The 19,463-nt window shown below is 42.7% G+C and overlaps 1 protein-coding gene across 1 annotated transcript; it reads left to right on the forward strand.

Moving 5' to 3' along the window:
* Nucleotides 1-11,928: 11,928 nt before the first annotated feature.
* klhl35 (kelch-like family member 35) lies at nucleotides 11,929-17,796 on the forward strand. The gene is made up of 6 exons (XM_018755179.2): nucleotides 11,929-12,793; nucleotides 13,389-13,573; nucleotides 14,866-14,984; nucleotides 15,394-15,582; nucleotides 16,177-16,365; nucleotides 16,553-17,796. The coding sequence occupies exons 1-6, from the start codon at nucleotides 11,943-11,945 to the stop codon at nucleotides 16,736-16,738; spliced, it is 1,719 nt and encodes a 572-aa protein (XP_018610695.2). The 5' UTR covers nucleotides 11,929-11,942; the 3' UTR covers nucleotides 16,739-17,796.
* The last annotated feature ends 1,667 nt before the right edge of the window (nucleotides 17,797-19,463 follow it).

Genomic DNA, 19,463 nt, shown 5'->3' on the forward strand with positions numbered 1-19,463 from the left:
AAAATGTTGAGCAAACAAAAATAGGAGTCATTAAAGTGATTCTTTGGCTCTCTCCACATCATTTGAATGCCAGAGTTTAATCTGTGTCTTTTTCCTTTAGTCTCTTATCTCAGATTTTCAACAGAAGAGCAACAGAGTGAATGTGGTGCCCAGGGCTTATCCTGGTTACCCAGTTTCATTCCAAAATAAGCAAAATAAGCCTTCCTCACAAAGTACAGCATGTGATATTTTATAAAGTACCAGGAGCTTGTGGAGCAATGTCGGAGGCAAGGCAGGCGAACACACTGTGTGCCCATTGAGGTGGGCTGTCGGGGATTTGCAGGGTACTCATTGTGCAAAAAAGCCCTAATGCTGCTGGGCACCACAGGGGAGGCGAAGACGAAGGCCATCAGACCAACTACTGAAGTTGCGGGCAGAGCAGCTAGGTGGGTCTGGATAAGGAGAGCGGATCTGTGGTCAGTTGCTGCTGGGACGCAAGCTGGGGGTTGATCAGCACAGGCTGGGTCGCCTGGGTGAGGATGTCTGAGGTCGAAAGACCCAAAACACCCGATGACCCCAGGTCACATCACTGATGATGTGTTCCAGCACATCCGCAGGGTGTATCTCTTAACTGTTGCTACTTTGATGTGGTGAAACAGTCATAAATATCATAAAATATATCTGGATCATGTATGCACTTTCTTTTGGCACTGGTCATGTTGTCCCATTCACAAACAGAAGGGAGATGTGATCCACCAATATTCCCCACCTTGTAAAAATCAGCCCAAGACACTACTCTGCTAATATCACTTGGCTCACCGGAAGGTCACAGTCACCCATTTGTGGCAAAAGGAGAAAAACTTCTAGTTGTTTCTCTCACAGTGGTTATTGTTGGTAAAAATCTATGAAAAAACATGTAGTATGAATTGTGAAAAACTGTGATTAGCTAGACAAAAATGGCCATTATTTTTGGATTCAGTGTCCCAGAATTCGGGGAAAACAGTTATTTTTCAGTCAGCAAAACTGATACAGGGTGGTGTAAGGGACTGATTATTTGTGTCCGGATACATTAATGACACATGGTGTCTAATGCTGTGCTAATCTTCTTGTCTAGTTTACTGAACTTATTGTGAAGTTAAAAAAGCCAAGTTTCCAGGTACAACTTGGAAAGTGAAATGTACAAAGCTGACGTTTTCAAATGCCTGTACTGCTATCAGCAAATACGTATCGATGTCTTTATTTAGCTGACATCTTTGGTTATGAAGATGTATAATATTGTTCTTAGGTGCCGTCAAGTCAATGTCTACTTGTGGCGACTCTACGGTTAGTTGTCCTGAAAAGCGTCTGGTCTTGCGTCAACTGGCTAAGACCTGAAAGTGGGGCATTTATGGCTGTGGTGTCTGTGTCAATCCACCATGTAACAGGCCTTCCTCTTCTGCATTGACCTTCCACTTTGCCCAGCATGATGTCCTTTTCCATTGACTGTTCTCTTTGCATGATGTGTCTGAAGTAAGAGAGCTGTGTTGTCTGAACTTCCAGTGACATCTTTGGTTTGATCTCCTGCAATACCTACGCATTTGTTTTTCGGGCCTCCAGGGTAAACGCAGGATTCTTCGCCAGCACCATAGTTCTAAGGTGTCAGTTTTCGTCCTCTCCATCTTCTTCACTGTTCTTCACTCATATGTATGATGTGATTGAGAGGACCATGGCTTGAGCTAGATGGACTTTTGTGTACAAAGTCACATCCCTGCACTTGAGAATTTTGTCCAAGCTCTTCATGGCCATTTTGCCCAGAGCAATTTTCCATCGGATTTCCTGGTTGTTTGTCACTACATTATTGATCCAAGTAGACTGAAGTTATCTACTATCTCTTTCAACTGTGAAATTTTCCAGTTTGCTAGTTGTGATCAGCCATGGAATATGAGGTAATTTTACAGGACCAGGTGCAGCCAATGGTCCAAACACTGTTCCCTCAGTATGTTCCCATTTTCCAGGATGCTAAAGCCCTATGAACACCAAGATAAAGTCATACGCCTTCCAAGGCCCTCACTATCACCAGGTCTAAACATCACTGAACCTTCATTAGAAGTTCTAGATCATAAAGCAGATTTTCACAACCTTTATCCCTCAAAGAACTAGAAGCTTTTTTTCTTGAAGAGTGGTGCAAAATCCCTCTACATACAGTCCAGGACTATGACAGCATACAAGATGGCCCTACTCATTATTTGCTCTGTCAAATTAATATTTTCTTATTTTTTTCCATGGTTCGTCCACCCCAGTATATTCAACGAACTGTAAATTCTCAATGTTACGCATTTCCCATTTTTCTATGGCTCTAAAACGTTTTCAGCACCTAACTGCACATCTGCTAAATGAATAAATGTAATTGTATGTCCAACACGTTCTGTGGGAAATTAATGTCAGTGATGAGTCCTTTTCTAAACTGAATGGAATTACTAAGTGATTAATTTATGTTACTGGCGCTCAAAGGCGCCTCAATAACATCATTTATTGTGCAACTTATTAAATAACCAGCAGGTGGCGAAACATTTAGGGCTATAACCTTGCAGTCTGAAGCTTGTCAACGCGAAGAATCAATCCTGCTAGTTGGTACTATAATAATAGTAACAAGGTACCTACAGCCTACTGTAGAAACAGTTAAATCATTGAAAAGTTCCTTAAGCTGGCTAGACAAAGCATGCGCTAAGTAAAAACATGAATAAAAAGCAATATTTATAAGACATAGTTATGAAATGTCGGATACAAGGAATTGTTCGTACAACTCAATGTTCTGTGTGTTTAAAATCCACGCGGAAACTTTGGCTGCCTGCCGTTTTTTCTGGTTTTATTGCACCTTTGCTGCGGTAGGTGAGCTGATTTTATGGTCTTCAGTAGCGCGGATCACCATCTGTTCGCCCCGCCCTCCCTGTTTCTCTTTCTTGGAGCGGCATCCGGACAAAAGGCGCGTCACGTGATCGCCGCAGGTCCCTATTTCTTGAACCCGCCCACTTATTTTAAGCTTTAAAATATAAATAACCCGTCATTTCCCTGTCCTTTATTTGTACCCGTGAGCGAGGCGTTATTCATTTGTTCATATATCTGGAGGTGCGTTGGTGTTGTTCAAGTCTTTATTTTCTCAGACTCGACTCGACTCGACTCGACTCGACAAACCTGTCTTTAAGGTAAGTTTTATTATGATTTAGTATTGTTACGGAATAAAGTGTGTTTTTTAAATTCGATCAATTTAAGAGTTCTGCTACGCATACTGCGTGCAAAACAAGAAGGTGGTGCAGCTCAAAGTTTACTACTGATCACTGAATTAGCCTGTATAAATAAATGTGTGTGAAATACAGGTTCTAATAGAGGAAATTAAATCAGGAACCGCGCTTTGCGGTTATTATTCACAAGGTAGAGACACTGACTGCTGCTGTACGAAAAAGACAAACAATTCAAAACGGGAAGTGGAATACAATAAGGGCTCCGCTGTCAACCGTTTAACGGTAGATGCTGATGTGAGGATCCGTGTCCTGACGTGTGCGCTGCCCCATTTCTAAGCAGACTAATGTTGTGCGAGAAGCAGCTGCTCCGCTTCTCTTTTGTCCTGCTTTTGTACCGCGCGCTCATACCGCCAACTGGAACGACCAGCAGGTAGTCGCGCGCTGCTGGGCACACTGTTTCACACCCGACTCTTACTGTAGTACGTTCGATGAGCATACTGAGGCTGAATTGATAATAATTGTTGGTGCAGCCATCTCTGCGTTTGAGAAGTGGTAAATAGATTATACTTAACGGAGGTAACAAAGTACACGTTCACACCATCGGTTTGCTTAAACCGGAAGGGAAGAACATTTATTTACATACGTGCTTCATCAGAACACATCACGCACAACAAAGGTCATGTGATCGATACTTCACCAACATGAGAGCACACTGAATAGAATCTCCAACACCCCCACTTGCTCTCATTCTCTACAGGTCCATTTACAATACAACACAGTTACATTCATGTATCAGTAACATTTGTGCCCCAAACATAAAGCTTTCAAACTTTTCTTTCTTATACTTCGTCATTGGTTTAGTCATCACATCAGCAACCATTTCTGTTGTTGGACAGTACTCAATTGTTATTTTACCATCACTAATTGCTGATCGAATGAAGTGGTACCTAACGTCAACGTGTTTACATCTTTGTCGACAAACAGGGTTTTTGGAAAGAGCAATTGCACCTTGGTTATCTTCAAAGATTTTTACCGGTGCATACTGACATCCATTTTCCAGTCCATTCATCAATTGTACAAGGTACAGACTTTCTTGTGTGGTCGCAGCCAGTGCCATATATTCCGCTTCGCATGTTGACAAAGCAACTGTAGGCTGCTTCTTTGACTTCCAGGAAATGAGGGGACCATTTTTGGTTAGACTAAAACAGTATCCAGTCATACTTCGTCTGTCATTTGGATCTGATGCCCAGTCAGCATCGCTGTATGCCGTAAGTTTCAGCTTCTCGTTACTCTTCACACCGAGAGCGGAGTTGTTCTTCTCCACATCGTAGCCTGCTGCCGCCAGAGCCTTTTTCAGGGCGGCCAGAGACACGCTGCTTCGCTCCTTGGAGGCCGAGACGGCTTTCACGATCAGGTCCCCGACGCTGGGACCCGCCTTCTTAGGCTTGGACGCAGCCTTCTTCTTGGAAGCTTTAGCCGGAGCGGCGGCTGCTGGAGCTGGAGCGACTTCTGCCATTTGCTTCAAGACACGAACTGATGTGATATTTGCTTCGGGTAGAGCCATCAATGTAAAAGTTCCATTTTCTTTTAGAGAATCCATCTCTTCTTCCATGGCTTTAATCCAGATCTGTGATTTGGTTGAACTCATGGCTTCCTTGAAGGTTTGTGGTACATTACACATTCTGTAGCAGTAGTCAATATTAGTAAGTATCTGATCATCATTTTGAAGATCTGTTTTGTCTCCACTATCTTGAGACTTCCCTGAACTCTGTTCAGTCAATCAGTGATGTTTGTTGTTACCTTAGATGGCAAATAACTTCCCCCATAAACATCCTCATCTGGTATTTGTGGGTCAGTTTGAGTTTGCTGCTCGACAGCACATTTCTTGAAGAATTTGACAAGCCTGTGTTTAAGGACTCTTCCAGTGTCTGTGTAATACACTAGGTATGGAAGGGCTATTCTTGTCATACCCAACAAATATTCCCTTCTCACAACGTGAATCTAGCTTCTTTCTGTCGTGTTTGTATGCATAGCACATGGATCCAAAAATTCTCATCTTTGAAAGATCCGGTTTTCTTCCTGTCAACATGTAGTATGGAGTCTGCTTTACTCTGTTATTAATGCATCTGTTGCGAATTACTGCAGCAGTCATCACAGCGTAAGTCCATAACTCTTTTGGTAATTTACTCTCAATGAGCATGCATCTGGCCATTTCAAACAATGTTCGCCAACTTCTTTCAGCAGTACCGTTTTGGTGGGGTGAATACGGTGCAGAGGTCTCATGTTTAATGCGATTTTTGCTTAGCAATGACCGAAAATCTGTTGCTGTGAATTCAGTGCCATTATCTGACCTAATGCACTTTACAGTACCATAAGGAGCAGTGTCTGCTAAGAATTTTTTCGTAGCCTTTATAGTGTCACTTTTTGCTTTCAGGAAGTAAACAAATATTGTGCCTGAGAAATCATCAACAAATACAAGTGCATACCTGTGACCGTCTTTAGCCTCTGGTTGAATAGGACCAGCTAAATCTGTGTGCACAAGTTCAAGTGGGACTTTGGCACGTGGATCGGGTTCTCTGTTCCTGCTTTGCACAAATTTTCCTTGTGTGCGCAGACTTCACAGTGCAGTTTGGACTTGTCAATCTTTCCTTTGATTTCCATTCCTTCCACAATATCTGGCAACTTGGAAACATCATCATAGTTGCAGTGGCCGAGGATTTCGTGCCAAGTTTGAATATCGTAACAGCCGTTACAATACTCTCCTCCCTTATCTATAGTGTTTAGATAGTACAGTCTATTATACTCTTTTATTTCAAATCTCGTGCCATCCTTGTGGATGAGCTCGTCATGTCCTTGTCGAAAACGAACAGAAGCCCCGTTGGCAGTCGCTGCTTTAACAGAGAATATGTCTTGTGGATACGAAGGAATGTACAGTGCTTTCTTTAGCGTTGTGCTCACTTGCTTTCCTTCACTGTCAATCAAACATATCTCCGCGTCACCTCTCTTCAGCGCAACGCCACTCGCTCTTGTCCTGTCCGCAAGCTCAATGAAATGTTTGCCCGTTTGGAAAGTCTCGTCAAATTTCTTAAACTTTCCGATGTCGGTAATTATGTGTGATGTTGCTCCCGTGTCAACCATTAGCCCTTTATGTTTCAGCCCGTCTAGCTGGTAATCACACATTTTGAAGACAAATGCATGTTTATCTGCGTCCTCTTCATGCGTCGCTTGTTTTACGTCGTCCCTTCTTTTGCGTCTGCAAGATGCGTCTTTGTGTTTTGAGCTTTTGCAATAGCTACACCACCGTGCTTGACTTTTACGACGTTCATTTGGACATCTCCGGGCTTTGTCCTTTTTGACCGCAATTATAATATTACATGTTATAAGGGTCTGCGTTTTTCTCTCTCCCTCCTCTTCTCTCAGAAGCTGCACCACTCGCTTTCATAACGTTGTCGTCATTTGACCTAGCATACTTTTCAGTGTTTTCAAAACTTCTGAGCTTTGTCTTAAATTCTGCAAAAGTCATAGTTTCATCACTCTGTTACATGAACTGCGAATGGTTTAAACGATTCTGGCAAACCTTTAAGAATCATTGCAATCAACAGTCCATCAGTGAGCGTCTCCTCAGCATTCCTCAGAGCGGTAATGGCTGTTTCTGCCCGAATAATGTAATCCGTAACACTTTCCTTTGCAGTTTTCTGAAGGGATGTTAATTCTGTGTACAGGTTAATAATTCGCGGCTTCCCTTTTCCTGCATAGTAGCCCCTCAGTATTTGCAGCGCCTTTCTTCCGTCATCTGCGGCTTCTCTCATTATAAGGGAAAGACTTTTATCATCCAAAAACTGGATCAATTCCGCGTAAACTTCTTCATTTTTATCAGTGTCGTCAATCTCATCTTCGTCCGCGCTGTCTCTATCGCTCGGTGTGGGGACTTTCAATATGGTCTCTTTCAGTCCCAGCAAACGCAGGTGCCCCAAAAACTTTGTCTCCCAAAGTTCGTAATTCTCTTCGTCTCCGTCGAAACAGTCTACTCAGTCTATTACCTACTTCTCTCCTGGGCCCATAACCTGTTGGCGCAACCATCTCTGCGTTTGAGAAGTGGTAAATAGATTATACTTAACGGAGGTAACAAAGTACACGTTCACACCATCGGTTTGCTTAAACCGGAAGGGAAGAACATTTATTTACATACGTGCTTCATCAGAACACATCACGCACAACAAAGGTCATGTGATCGATACTTCACCAACATGAGAGCACACTGAATAGAATCTCCAACAACAATAATAATAATAATAATAATAATAATTGTTCTCCAAGGTTGAAAGAAGTACAAGAGGTGGTACGGCGTGCAAGGGCAGCATCTGCTCCAGGACCCAATGGGGTTCCTTACCGGGTGTACAAAGGTGCCCCAGACGTCTTAAAGTTTTTGTGGAAGCAGATGGTGGTCGTATGGAAAAAAGGTATTATTCCAAAGGAATGGCAGTGAGCAGGAGGAGTGTTTATACCCAAAGAGAAAGATGCGGTAGATATAGGGCAATTCAGGCCAATATGCCTTCTTAACGTTGAAGGGAAAATATTTTTCACTGTTGTGGCGCAGAGGTTATCTGCATATTTGTTGGTCAACAATTTAATTGACACCTCTGTGCAGAAGGCAGGAATTTCGGGTTTTTCAGGTTGTTTAGAGCATTGCAGTATGATTTGGCATCAGATAAAGGAGGCCAAGATGGACGGTAAAGACCTCCATGTGATCTTCCTGGACTTGGCAAATGCCTTTGGCTCAGTGCCGCATGTTTTGTTGTGGAGGGCATTTGATTTCTTTAAAGTCCCAGAGTGTATTACAAGACTGGTTAAGGTGTATTTTGAAGACATTAAGTTTTATTTCTGTACCAAGCAATACACCACATCTTGGCAGCAGCTGGGAATTGGTATAATGGCCGGATGCACAATCTCGCCTCTGGCTTTTACCATGGCTATGGAGGTGTTAATAAGGGCGTCGAGATGGGTGGTTGGGGGTATGAGGCTGAAAGATGGTCCTCACCTTCCACCAATCAGAGCGTATATGGATGATATGACTCTGCTTACTACTACTGTCCCATGTACTCGTCGCTTATTAACGAAGTTGAATTGAAATCTAAAACTGGCCGGATTGAAAATTAAACCTAGTAAGTGTAGGAGTTTGTCGGTAGTTAAAGGAAAGTTATCACGGGAGAATTTCCAGATTGATGGGGAAAAGATTCCGTCAGTGGCTGAAAGGCCAATTAAGAGCTTGGGTCGCTGGTATGATTCCTCATTTAGCGACAAGGAGCAGGTCAAAAGATTAAGGGAGGATGTTGTACTGGCAATTAATAGGATTGATAAATCTTTTTTGCCAGGGAAGCTGAAGGTTTGGTGCCTTCAGTTTGGTTTACTGCCTCGTATTAGATGGCCGCTAACTATATACGAGGTCTGTATGTCAGAGGTTGAAAGGCTGGAAAGGGTTATGAGCAAAGCTATTAGGAGATGGTTGGGGGTTCCTCATTGTTTGAGCAGTGTGGCTCTGTATGGAAATGGGGTCTTGGAACTACCACTGACTAGCCTCGTGGAAGAATTCAAGTGTGCCAAGGTTGGTTTGGAATTAACACTGTCAAACTCAAGAGACCCAGTGGTGAGATCGGTTCCTGTAAGTTTAAAAAAAGGACGTAAGTGGGATCCACGGGAAGCTGTTGCGCAAGCACAGACAGCGCTTGAGCACAGAGATGTGGTTGGTCAGGTGCAGGTAGGTAGGGCGGGGCTCGGTGCCGGCGATCGAATAAAGTTGTGGAGTAAAGCTAAGTTACCGGAGAGGAGAAAGATGGTGATTGGTTTTATTCGCGAACAGGAAGAGGAGGCAAGGCGGGTAACTGCGACGTCACATGGTGTGCAAGGGCGATGTTTGGCTTGGGAGCATGTGGAGAAGCGGAAGATCAGCTGGCGTGATCTGTGGGCGATGGACGCCGGTCGTATTAAGTTTCTCATCGGAGCCACCTACGATGTTCTCCCTACTCCGCAGAATCTTAATCGCTGGGTAGGTACAGAGCCGACTTGCAGCTTGTGCGGTGGTGTAGCCTCTTTGAGGCACATTCTATCTGCATGTAAGGTTAGTTTATCTCAGGGAAGATATACTTGGAGGCATAATGAAGTGTTAAGATCCTTGGCATGCTTGTTGGAGAACAAGCGGGTTGAAGTTAATTCACTCCCGCAGTATGGAAGAAATAAGCTTATTTCTTTCGTGCGGGAGGGGGAGAGTGTTATAAGTCACGCGCGTGGTCGTGGTGATACGAGTTTTAAATGGGGTGAAGTGCGTGACTGGAAGTTGTTGGCGGACGTGGGAAAACAACTGCAGATGCCGCAGTGCATTGCGATCACGGCGTTGAGACCCGATATTGTGCTGTACTCCGAGGGCGCACGGATAGTGTACTTCATTGAATTAACAATACCTTTCGAAGACTCATTGGAAGATGCCTTTGAGAGGAAGAAATTGAAGTACACTGAGTTGGCTGGTGAGGTGAGGGAGCGAGGCTGGCAGTGCGTTATTAGACCAGTGGAGATCGGTACTAGAGGGTTTGCTGCAAAATCAACCACGTCCCTGCTGTTGGAGTTTGGTTTTAGGGGTCAGTCGTTAAGAGCAGCCATTAAAGGCTTGTCAGAGGTAGCAGAAAGATCTAGTCAGTGGTTGTGGATGAGAAGGCACCAGGGTGTTTGGGGGAAGCACACTTGAGTGGGGAGTACTCACCTAGGTGAACATCAATGGTTTGAGTTTTGTTGTCACCTCCATATGCTGGTATGGTGTATTGGTTGGTTGTTGGTGGTTGGGGTGGGTTTTTTTGGTGGGTGGAGTCGCTGGGATGGCACTGTGGGCATGGAGGGGGGTGGGTCTGGGACGCCAGATCTCGCCGTTGAGCCTTCTGGAGCTGTAGTGGGCTCAATTCAATGAAACATCAATGAAGGAAGGTGCCCACTTGACAACCCCAACGAAGTGCACGCGGTGGCTCCCGGCAAGGAGGATGGTGTTTGCCCATGATATTTTTTTGTGAAGGGAATTGGTTGGTTTTGGGAGGGATGGTATATTGTGGCATGGTTGGTTTGTCTAGCCCCCTTGGTTTTTGGCACGAGGGGTTGAACATCTTTCCCTGTGTATTATTGTATAATAATAATAATAATAATAATAATAATAATAATAATAATAATAATAATAATAATTAATTCAGAACTATAATTAGTTGAGGGGGAGCGCGGTGGCGCAGTGGGTTGGACCGGGTCCTGCTCTCCGGTGGGTCTGGGGTTCAAGTCCCGCTTGGGGTGCCTTGCAACGGACTGGCGTCCCGTCCTGGGTGTGTCCCCTCCCCCTCCGGCCTTACGCCCTGTGTTGCCGGGTTAGGCTCCGGTTCCCCGTGACCCCATATGGGACAAGCGGTTCTGAAAGTGTGTGTGTGTGTGTGTGTATAATTAGTTGACCCTTCTCCACGTTAATTACGTGGAACAACGTGCAAATTTCTTCTTCTTCAATCTTATTATTATTATTATTATTATTATTATTATTATTATTATTACAAGCAGCACATAGCGTAGTCCTGTGAGCTATTCCTTTTCAATCGGCTCAGGTTGAAATCCTACCTTCTTCTGTAATGAATGAATGCAACATATCCTGAACCACTTCAGGAAGAAAGTCCCCAGCTGTGTAAATTAACAATTAATTGTACAGCCATTTGGGCTAAAAAAAGTAAGCACTATTTTGCAAGGCAAAGGGTGTAGATCAGTGCATGGCAGGGTAGCCACTTACACACACACAGCCACTCAACCAGTCATGCACTACGGGCAATGTAGGGTCACCAATTCACCCGAACTGCATGTGTTTGGACTGTGAGAGGAAACCAGAGCACCTGGATGAAACCCTCACAGGCCCTGAGAGAATATGCAAACTTCACACAGACTGAGTGACGATCAAACCCATGTTCTCTCACACCACCCAGGCAATGGGAAGTGACAGTGCTATATGCTGTGTCACCATACTGACTGCATACTTACGCATCCAAGGAAAATATTTTTATTCAGTTTCTTGGTTTTGACATGTGTGAGTGTGACATTTTCACATGGCCTCTTCTGTGCAGTGGATCCTAATGCAAAATTGTGCAAGGTTAAATGACACTAGATGCAAATAGTTTATTTTTCATGTGGACGATTTATGAGTTAGTTATGTTTTATATATTGGTACCTTGTATTTGCTGGAGGAGGAGGTGCAGCAAAACCAACTAATCAACCAATATCAACAACCGCTTGTCCTGAGCAGGGTCATGGCAAGCCAGAGCCTACCCAGCAACACAGGGTGCAAGGCTAAAGGGGGAGGGGACACACCCAGGATGGGATGCCAGTCTGTCACAAGGCACCCCAAGCAGGGTTTGAATCCCAAACCCACCGCGCCACCATGCCCTCCAGGTGCAGCAAAACATTATACTAAATTATACTGAGAGCAGCATAAAAAACGCACCCCCATTATCAAGGCCATTTCATGGATTGTCAGCTTCTTTATAGATTCCAAACTCCTCTGTGGTGGACCTCTTCGCAAGGTTTTCATTCTAACCCATTCCTGCTGTCAAACTGGTCCAGTTACATTAGGTAAAATGGCTGCAGTTTTAAGACTTACTTTATGACAAGAAAACTTCCAGGCATCACCTCCTTTGTAGTTACCTTAAGGTTGACATCTGAGCTTATTTTATAGATCGCTTCACAATGGGATTTCTGAACTCTGGTGAAACCCAAGGGGACCAGCCAAAGGAGAATGACTTCTGTATCGGCACCTGTCATGCAAAGCAAATCCTAGAGGTGTTTAACTCCTATCGGAAGAGCGGCACCTTCACAGATGTTGTCCTTCAGGTGGAGAGCAGCGAGTTTCCCTGCCACCGTGTCTTGCTGTGTGCCAGTAGCCTGTACTTCCACGCCATGTTTCAGGGCCAACTTTGCGAGAGCCTCCAGTCTGTGGTCAGGCTGCAGGGCATCACTGCAGCTGCCATGGGAAACCTGCTCAACTTCATGTATGAGGGCAAGGTTGATGTTAATGAGGAAAATGTGGAGAGTGTCTTCAGAGCCGCTGATCTGCTTGGTGTAACCGTCCTCAGCAAGGCCTGCATCCAGTTTCTGGAAAATTGTGTGGACCACTCCAACTGCCTGGGCATCATGGACTTTGCCAGCTCCTTCTTCATATTCCCGCTGGCAGAGAGGTGCCAGAAGCTCCTTTACCAGGATTTTGCAGAGGTGTACAAGCACGAGGAGTTCCTCAGCCTGAACAAGGAACGACTGGTAGAGCTGCTGTCCTGCGAGCAACTGCACGTAGACCGCGAGGAGGTCCTGGTGGAAGCTGTGCTGAAGTGGGTTCGCCATGAGCCCAATGACAGGAAGGGGGCACTGAAGGAGCTGCTGGAGCAAGTCCGCCTGCCCTTGGTAGACCCTGTGTTCTTCATCAACACTTTGCAGTCAGATGAAATCCTCCAGGACTGCAAAGAGTGCCTCCCACTGCTTCTGGAAGCACTAAAATATCACACCTGTGGAAAGGAAGTAAACTCTGCTAGGACGCTGCCAAGAAGGTAATAGGTCAAATACTCAGTTATGTTTGTAATCAAAGTTACTGTAAATTCCTGTGGAGATATTGGAATGTTTTTCAGTTGTCAGTTTTTAAGAATATAGTCAGTCTGTCTTCCTGTTCCTGAAAAAGTAATATTACTCTTAGGGGTCATTAGGGTCAGCGTCAGGGGTCAGCTTAGTGATTAGAGCTGTTGCCATCAGATCTGAAGGCAGTAAGTTCAAATTTCATCTAATGCTGTAGAACCATTGAGCAAAGTACTTACCCCCAATGGTTCCAGTGAAATTACTTAGTTGGAAAAATGCACAATTAATTGTAGGCAGCTAAGCATTGTAAGTCTCTTTGGAGAAGAGTGTCATATAAATGAATAAACACAGATGTAATAGTATGTGATCCATTTTCTCAACATACTTAGAAAGGTCGCAGAGATTCAGCACAGTTCTGTAGAACAGCCCAGTCATATAACCTGTGTGCTATAATTTTCCAGGCATAAACAGTATTAATTAATTATGTTAGCTAGATGGTGATTTTGTGGGGTATGCAAGAGTTTGTGCAGTTATCACTTGTCCTGATGTAGCTGGGTTTATCTTTTCTGCCAGGTCAACGAGGAGGTCAGAGGTCATTGTAGTGATTGGCGGCTGTGACAAAAATGGCTTCTCCAGACTGTCATTCACACAGAAGTTTAACCCATGCACTAAAGAATGGGTGCCTGCAGCTTCCATTCCCGGTTATGCAAAGTCTGAATTTGCTGCCTGTGAGCTTCAAAATGATGTATATGTGTCAGGTATATATTTTTCGCCTTACCAATTGGTATACTGCACAGCATATAACATTGTTTTCTTTTATTATACTATACTTATACACTGTTATATGTAATTATTTACAAATAACAGAGACAAAAAGCAGGTGTCAGTAGTAAGTCAGAAGAGAGCAAATACAGGTAATATTTAAAGGGATAATGGAGCCATTATAGTCTTCCTGCCACAGGTTATATACACAGTGAAAGTAAATATGACGCCACAGGTGGATTCTGGTTGAGTCTTAGCATAAAGCCTTCCAAAGAAAGGTGTGGTATTTTTCTCTTACTCTGTTGAATATGTTACAGCTGCAAAATGGGCTTTTCGTTGTCTCAGGTTTTACTGAGAACAGATTTTATGGGTCTGTTGCATTTTGTTCCTTATGGAAATTAAGTTTTTTCTTTATTCAGTTTAAATTACATTATTTTTTTAAGCGACACCTGGACTCTCACTATTACAAATAAATATCCATTCATCTGTTTTCATTAACTTCTTGTCCTGATCAGGGTTGCGGTACACAAATAAATAATTCAGTGATAAATTATTAGCGTTGCTGTCTAACAGTGCCTAGGTCATGTGAGAGGACGTAGGTTCGATCCCTGCACAGTCTGTTTCCTCCCATGGTCCAAAGACATGTGATGTTGTACAGCTGTATTGGCGACAAATCACCCCTAGTGTGTGTGTGTGTGTGTGTGTGTGTGTGTGTGTGTGTGTGTGTGTGTGTGTGTGTGTGTGTGTGTGTGTGTGTGTGTGTGTGTGTGTGTGTGTGTGTGTGTGTGTGTGTGTGAATGACAAAGAGGAAGTGTTTTTCACTAGTATATGGATGACTGACTCATTGTAAGTCAACTTGGGTGCATAAGGTGTGGAAAGAAACTTCATGCATTTATTAATTTTAGCTGATGCTTTTTTCCAAAGCAACTTACATGTCCATTTATATAGCTGCATAATTTCACTCAAGCATTTTTTTAAGAGTATATACCTTGCTCAAGGGCACTATAGCTGAAGGTGGGAATTGAACTTGCAACCTTTGGGATATAAAGGCAACAGTTTCAACCCCCACCCTACCAGCTGTCCCACCATTACCTTGGAAGTCACTTTGGAAGAAAGGGTCTGCTAAATGACTGTTTTAGTTGTTTATATGTGTACATTATGTGCATTGATGGCATGCATGACTGTTTGGGCAGGATACAAGACATTAGTATTACTGTATTTTAGCTATTAGTGGAACACAGATGCAGGGTTTTTGAAATAAAATTACTGACCACATTTCTCTGCTCAGGAGGACAGTTGAATAGCTCTGATACATGGAGATACATGCCACAGCTTGACCACTGGGTGAGGGTTGCGACGCTGACAAAAGGCAGATGGCGACACAAAATGGCTGCCCTCAACGGAAAGGTAATACATTTACATTACATTTATTAATTTAGCAGATGCTTTTCTCCAAAGCGACATACATCTCAGACAAAATAATAATAAACAGTAATAATAGTATAATAATAGTAGTAATAGTAATAAACAGACTTTGGTATATTTCTTCCCCCACTTTAAATTTAACCTACATACCTATAGCATTATCCATTAGGACTAATGTCATAATAAATGGCACTAAAAAATTATGTAATTTACTTTGTCATTCTTGAAGGTGTCAAGGGAAGGAGTTTTTTTTAATTATCTGTCTTGGTGTTTTTAATGTACCTACATTTTACTTCAGTGTCCAACTGAATGGTCGTAAAGGGAATTAAACTAAACTTCCAGTGATAGTGAATGATAAGAGGATTCTGAATGTGCTCTGTTGCTGCTGTAGCTGTATGCAGTCGGGGGCTACAATGGGCATCAGAGGCTATCCAGCGTTGAGTGCTACAATACCTATGACAACCAGTGGCTGGATGTGGCTCCACTGTTGCTGCCCGTGAGCTCGGCTGCTCTGGCAACATGCTCTGGGAAGCTCTATGTCATCGGTGGGGCAGTTAGCGACACTGCTAACACAAATAAGGTGAGTCAGTCATACAGTGCGTGGGCCTGCTCAAATCTGGCACCACCATGGCCTTTTACATCGTCGCTGTTCTGCATCCAGCATTGAATGAGGAGCTGAAGGGGTTTACACACTGACATTTAGCATAAAGCGTGCCTGTATCCATGTTTTTTAGTTAAAATGCTGCCTTCGGACCATTACAAAAGGCAGTCGTCGAGATTCTCTTTTCTCTTGGTTAACTTTAGTTATTACAATGAGTAAAAGCATGTCATTATATCAACAGGAATCAGGAACATTGAAGTTTTTAATTTTGAACTCACAAACTATTTGTATTGTAAAAGCAAAACTAAGTGGGATAAATAACATGACCATCAGAACCGGTTTTCCTCCAGCAACGATGTGGACACGTGTGCATTGCTGAGGTGATGGTTCCTCAGAAACGTTCAAATATTCACAAGGAAATATTAGGCAAAGTGCTGTTCTCATCAGACTACATGATAATAAGTGTCAGAGGAATTCAGACTTGCTCCTGTAAATATTTGTCTCCATCTACAATAGTGTGCGTGATAACAATTTACAGTTTGGAGCGAAGCCAACTTTCAGTTTCCGCTTCAGGTGCAGTGCTATGATCCCACTACTGACCAGTGGAGCTATGTGGCAGCCTGTCCCTTTTCTCAGAGGTGCATAAGTGCTACCACCTTCAACGACACCATCTATGTTGTTGGAGGACTATTGAACAACATCTACAGCTACTCTCCTAAGTTGGACACCTGGAACAAAGTTGCAGACTTGTCTATGAAATTGGTATGTGAGCTGTTTACTCACTACAACACATCAAGAGCTTTGTTTTGGCCTGGTGGTTAAATTCAATGGTTAATCAGTTTAGAAATTTTTCCTTGCTTAAGTGCAAAGACATGTACATTTAAAAAAAGAAAATGTAATTTCTAAAAATGGTACTGTATATAATCTGTTAATTGTCTCTGTCTTTCAGGAGAGTTGTGGGATTACAGTGTGTGATGGCAAGATCTACATCCTAGGAGGCAGAGATGAGTGTGGCTCTGGCATTGACAAAATCTGGGTCTTCAGCCCTGGGAGTGGGCAGGTGATAGAAGATCCAGCCATGTCGCGCTGTGTGAGCTACCACGGCTGCGTCACCATCACTCAGCGCCTTTCCTAAGTTCAAAGAGAATTTGTCCAGAGCTCATGTTGCAGTCAAGATTCATATTCAAGATTCTCCTCAGCCACTGAATTTTGAAACTCGTGCAGAAGGCTTAAAATGGCTTCATTCACAATTCAAATGTTCAGATATGGATTAGTTTCACACCAACTTTCAGATATCACAGCATTGAATGTTGTGTAGAAGGAAACAGCATTTTAAAGAGAACAAAGAATCACTCTGCAATTTGAAGAGAGCACAAAGACTGAATATATTTTGACTGGAGCTTCAAGATACTGTGAATTATGACAAAGAACCGCATAGTAAGTTTAGCATTTTATTTGTCATGTCATATATAGATGAGGCAATGACTAATAATTTAACTATAATTATGACAACACTGGCTTCTTCAGAGTTATGTTGTTTCCACCTATTGAATTTCATTCTTATAGTTTTCAGGAACTGATTTTGTTTGCACTGTAACTGCACGTTATCATCAGCCTCTAAATGTTCACTCTACTGTATGCTTGTGCATTGATGTGTAGTTTCATACCAGAATAAGATTACAATGCCATGACACTTTTATGCAACATAATACTCCATTTATCTCCCAAACAAGTTCATCCTTAAAACTAAAGGAACTTTTACTAACTGACACTTCTGGTATTTAATAGAAAAAAATGTGTATTATATTTATAGTAGAAAACTGAATTATGTCTTACAGTTTTGCGACCATTTAAATCTGGGCTTCAAGAAATGCTGTGAATTAGAGTTTTCTTTGACTAGTTTCCTCCTCTGTAAATGGATGGATTAGTGAGCTGACAGTACCAGCTATAAGTTCTTTAGGATGTGTTACCTGAGGGCAATGTCATATTTCTTGCAAGATCAGAACATAAGCGCAGAGATTGTTGTCCCAAGTGTCATAGTCATAGTCTGAAGAGCAAGGGTCATGATCTGAAGAGTTGGGGGTTCAGATGTGGCAATCGTAGTCCAAAGGGCAATTGGCAAGGCATAACACACGAGACGTTCCATGCCGAGCTGGGGATCCAAGATACCATTTACCAACATTATAATTATTTGTTACACACTGGCTTACAAATTGTTACTTTCTAGAATTCCCAGGAGGGGTGGGCAACCACTGGCCCGTGGACCCCCAGAGGTTTTTTTTCCTCCCTCAACCTTCAGTTGGGAGTTTTTGTTCCTTTCCCCGGTGGCTAGTAGAAAAGGTGGCCAAAGAGTGTTTTAATGAGGTGCAGGCATTTGTCATCTATGTGGAATTAGCTCAGACAACCTTCTTTTGTGGTCCTCCGGTGTAACCTCCCCGAGGTCGTGACCGGCAAGCACTGTTTTATGTGTCACAAACCCCAGTTTTTTATATGGTGAAGTATAGCTACCTCCCAATCATCAGACTATAGAGTAGAAAGATCTTACATGTAGGTTTTCACATATTTTCTGCAATGAAAACATGAAATCAGTTTTTCATATCTCTTTTGTATAAGCACCTTCTTTTACAGAATATATCTGACATGAACTAATGTGACATTTTGGCAATGTAAGGTAAATGTAAGGTGTTAAGGTAAATGAATGGTGTGACTTTTTTTAAAATGTACAAACTTAAAAATCCGTATAATGTGAAGACACTGTGAATCATTCAATATTCACCTACAGTGAGTATTAGGCTATTGATTGATTCTTGGTTTTAAATACTTATTAGCTAATATTTTAATTAATATATTTAATGATGTGTTGGCTTTTTGTTGCAAACTATCAATAAATTTGTTGATAATTGGTGTTACCGTCTGTTTTAATAATTTTGACAGTAATGTACAACATGCAAAAGTCATTCATATCAAATATATTATTTCAAATAAACATGCTAAAGAGAAAATCTATGAAAATGCAACATGGTCTTACAGAAATTTAAGCCAAAATACAGATGTAATGCAACTCTCATATTATACTTACCAAGTATCTTGTTCAATGGCACTTGAACGAATAGACCTGAACAAATAACCCATAGGTCTTTTATTAGTAGTTTCTGGAATCTATTTTTATTGTGATTACTTTGCATGTATCCTTAACCAAGAGCAATTTTCACTGTTTATGCAGTTGTATATTTTTACACCTTTAATTCAGTTTAAAATTAACAACAGGGGTTACAGTGGGGGGTGTGGTGGCATAATGGGTTTAACTGGGTCCTGCTCTCTGGTGGGTCTGGGGTTCAAGTCCTGCTTGGGGTGCCTTGTGACAGACTGGTGTCCTGTCCTGGGTGTGTCCCCTCCCCTTCCAAGCTTGCACCCTGCATTGCCAGGTTAGGCTCTGGCTCCCCATGACCCTGCATGAGACAAATGATTTCAGGCAGTGTGTGTGTGTGTGGTAACCGCATATGAAAAGTGGTTAAAGTCATATGATAACATTAATGCTGTCTACTGCCTTTTCACATGCTGAGAACAGACACATACTCATGACTTCTAGTGGAGATATTGATTTTAATCTTTTTATGTAGACCGTTTAGGTTTTACTGCAACCATATCTTATCCAGGATTCAGAAATGCCCATCAAGGACATACAGAAACAGATTTTATTATTTTTACACACACACACACACACACACATCAACTGAACCGCTTGTCCCATATAGGGTCGCGGGGAGCCGGAGCCTAACCCGGCAACACAGGGCGTAAGGCTGGAGGGGGAGGAGACACACCCAGGACAGGACACCAGTCCATTGCAAGGTACCCCAAGC

The sequence above is a fragment of the Scleropages formosus genome, chromosome 4 (assembly GCF_900964775.1).
Source record: "Scleropages formosus chromosome 4, fSclFor1.1, whole genome shotgun sequence".
In the NCBI taxonomy this organism is placed as follows: domain Eukaryota; kingdom Metazoa; phylum Chordata; class Actinopteri; order Osteoglossiformes; family Osteoglossidae; genus Scleropages; species Scleropages formosus.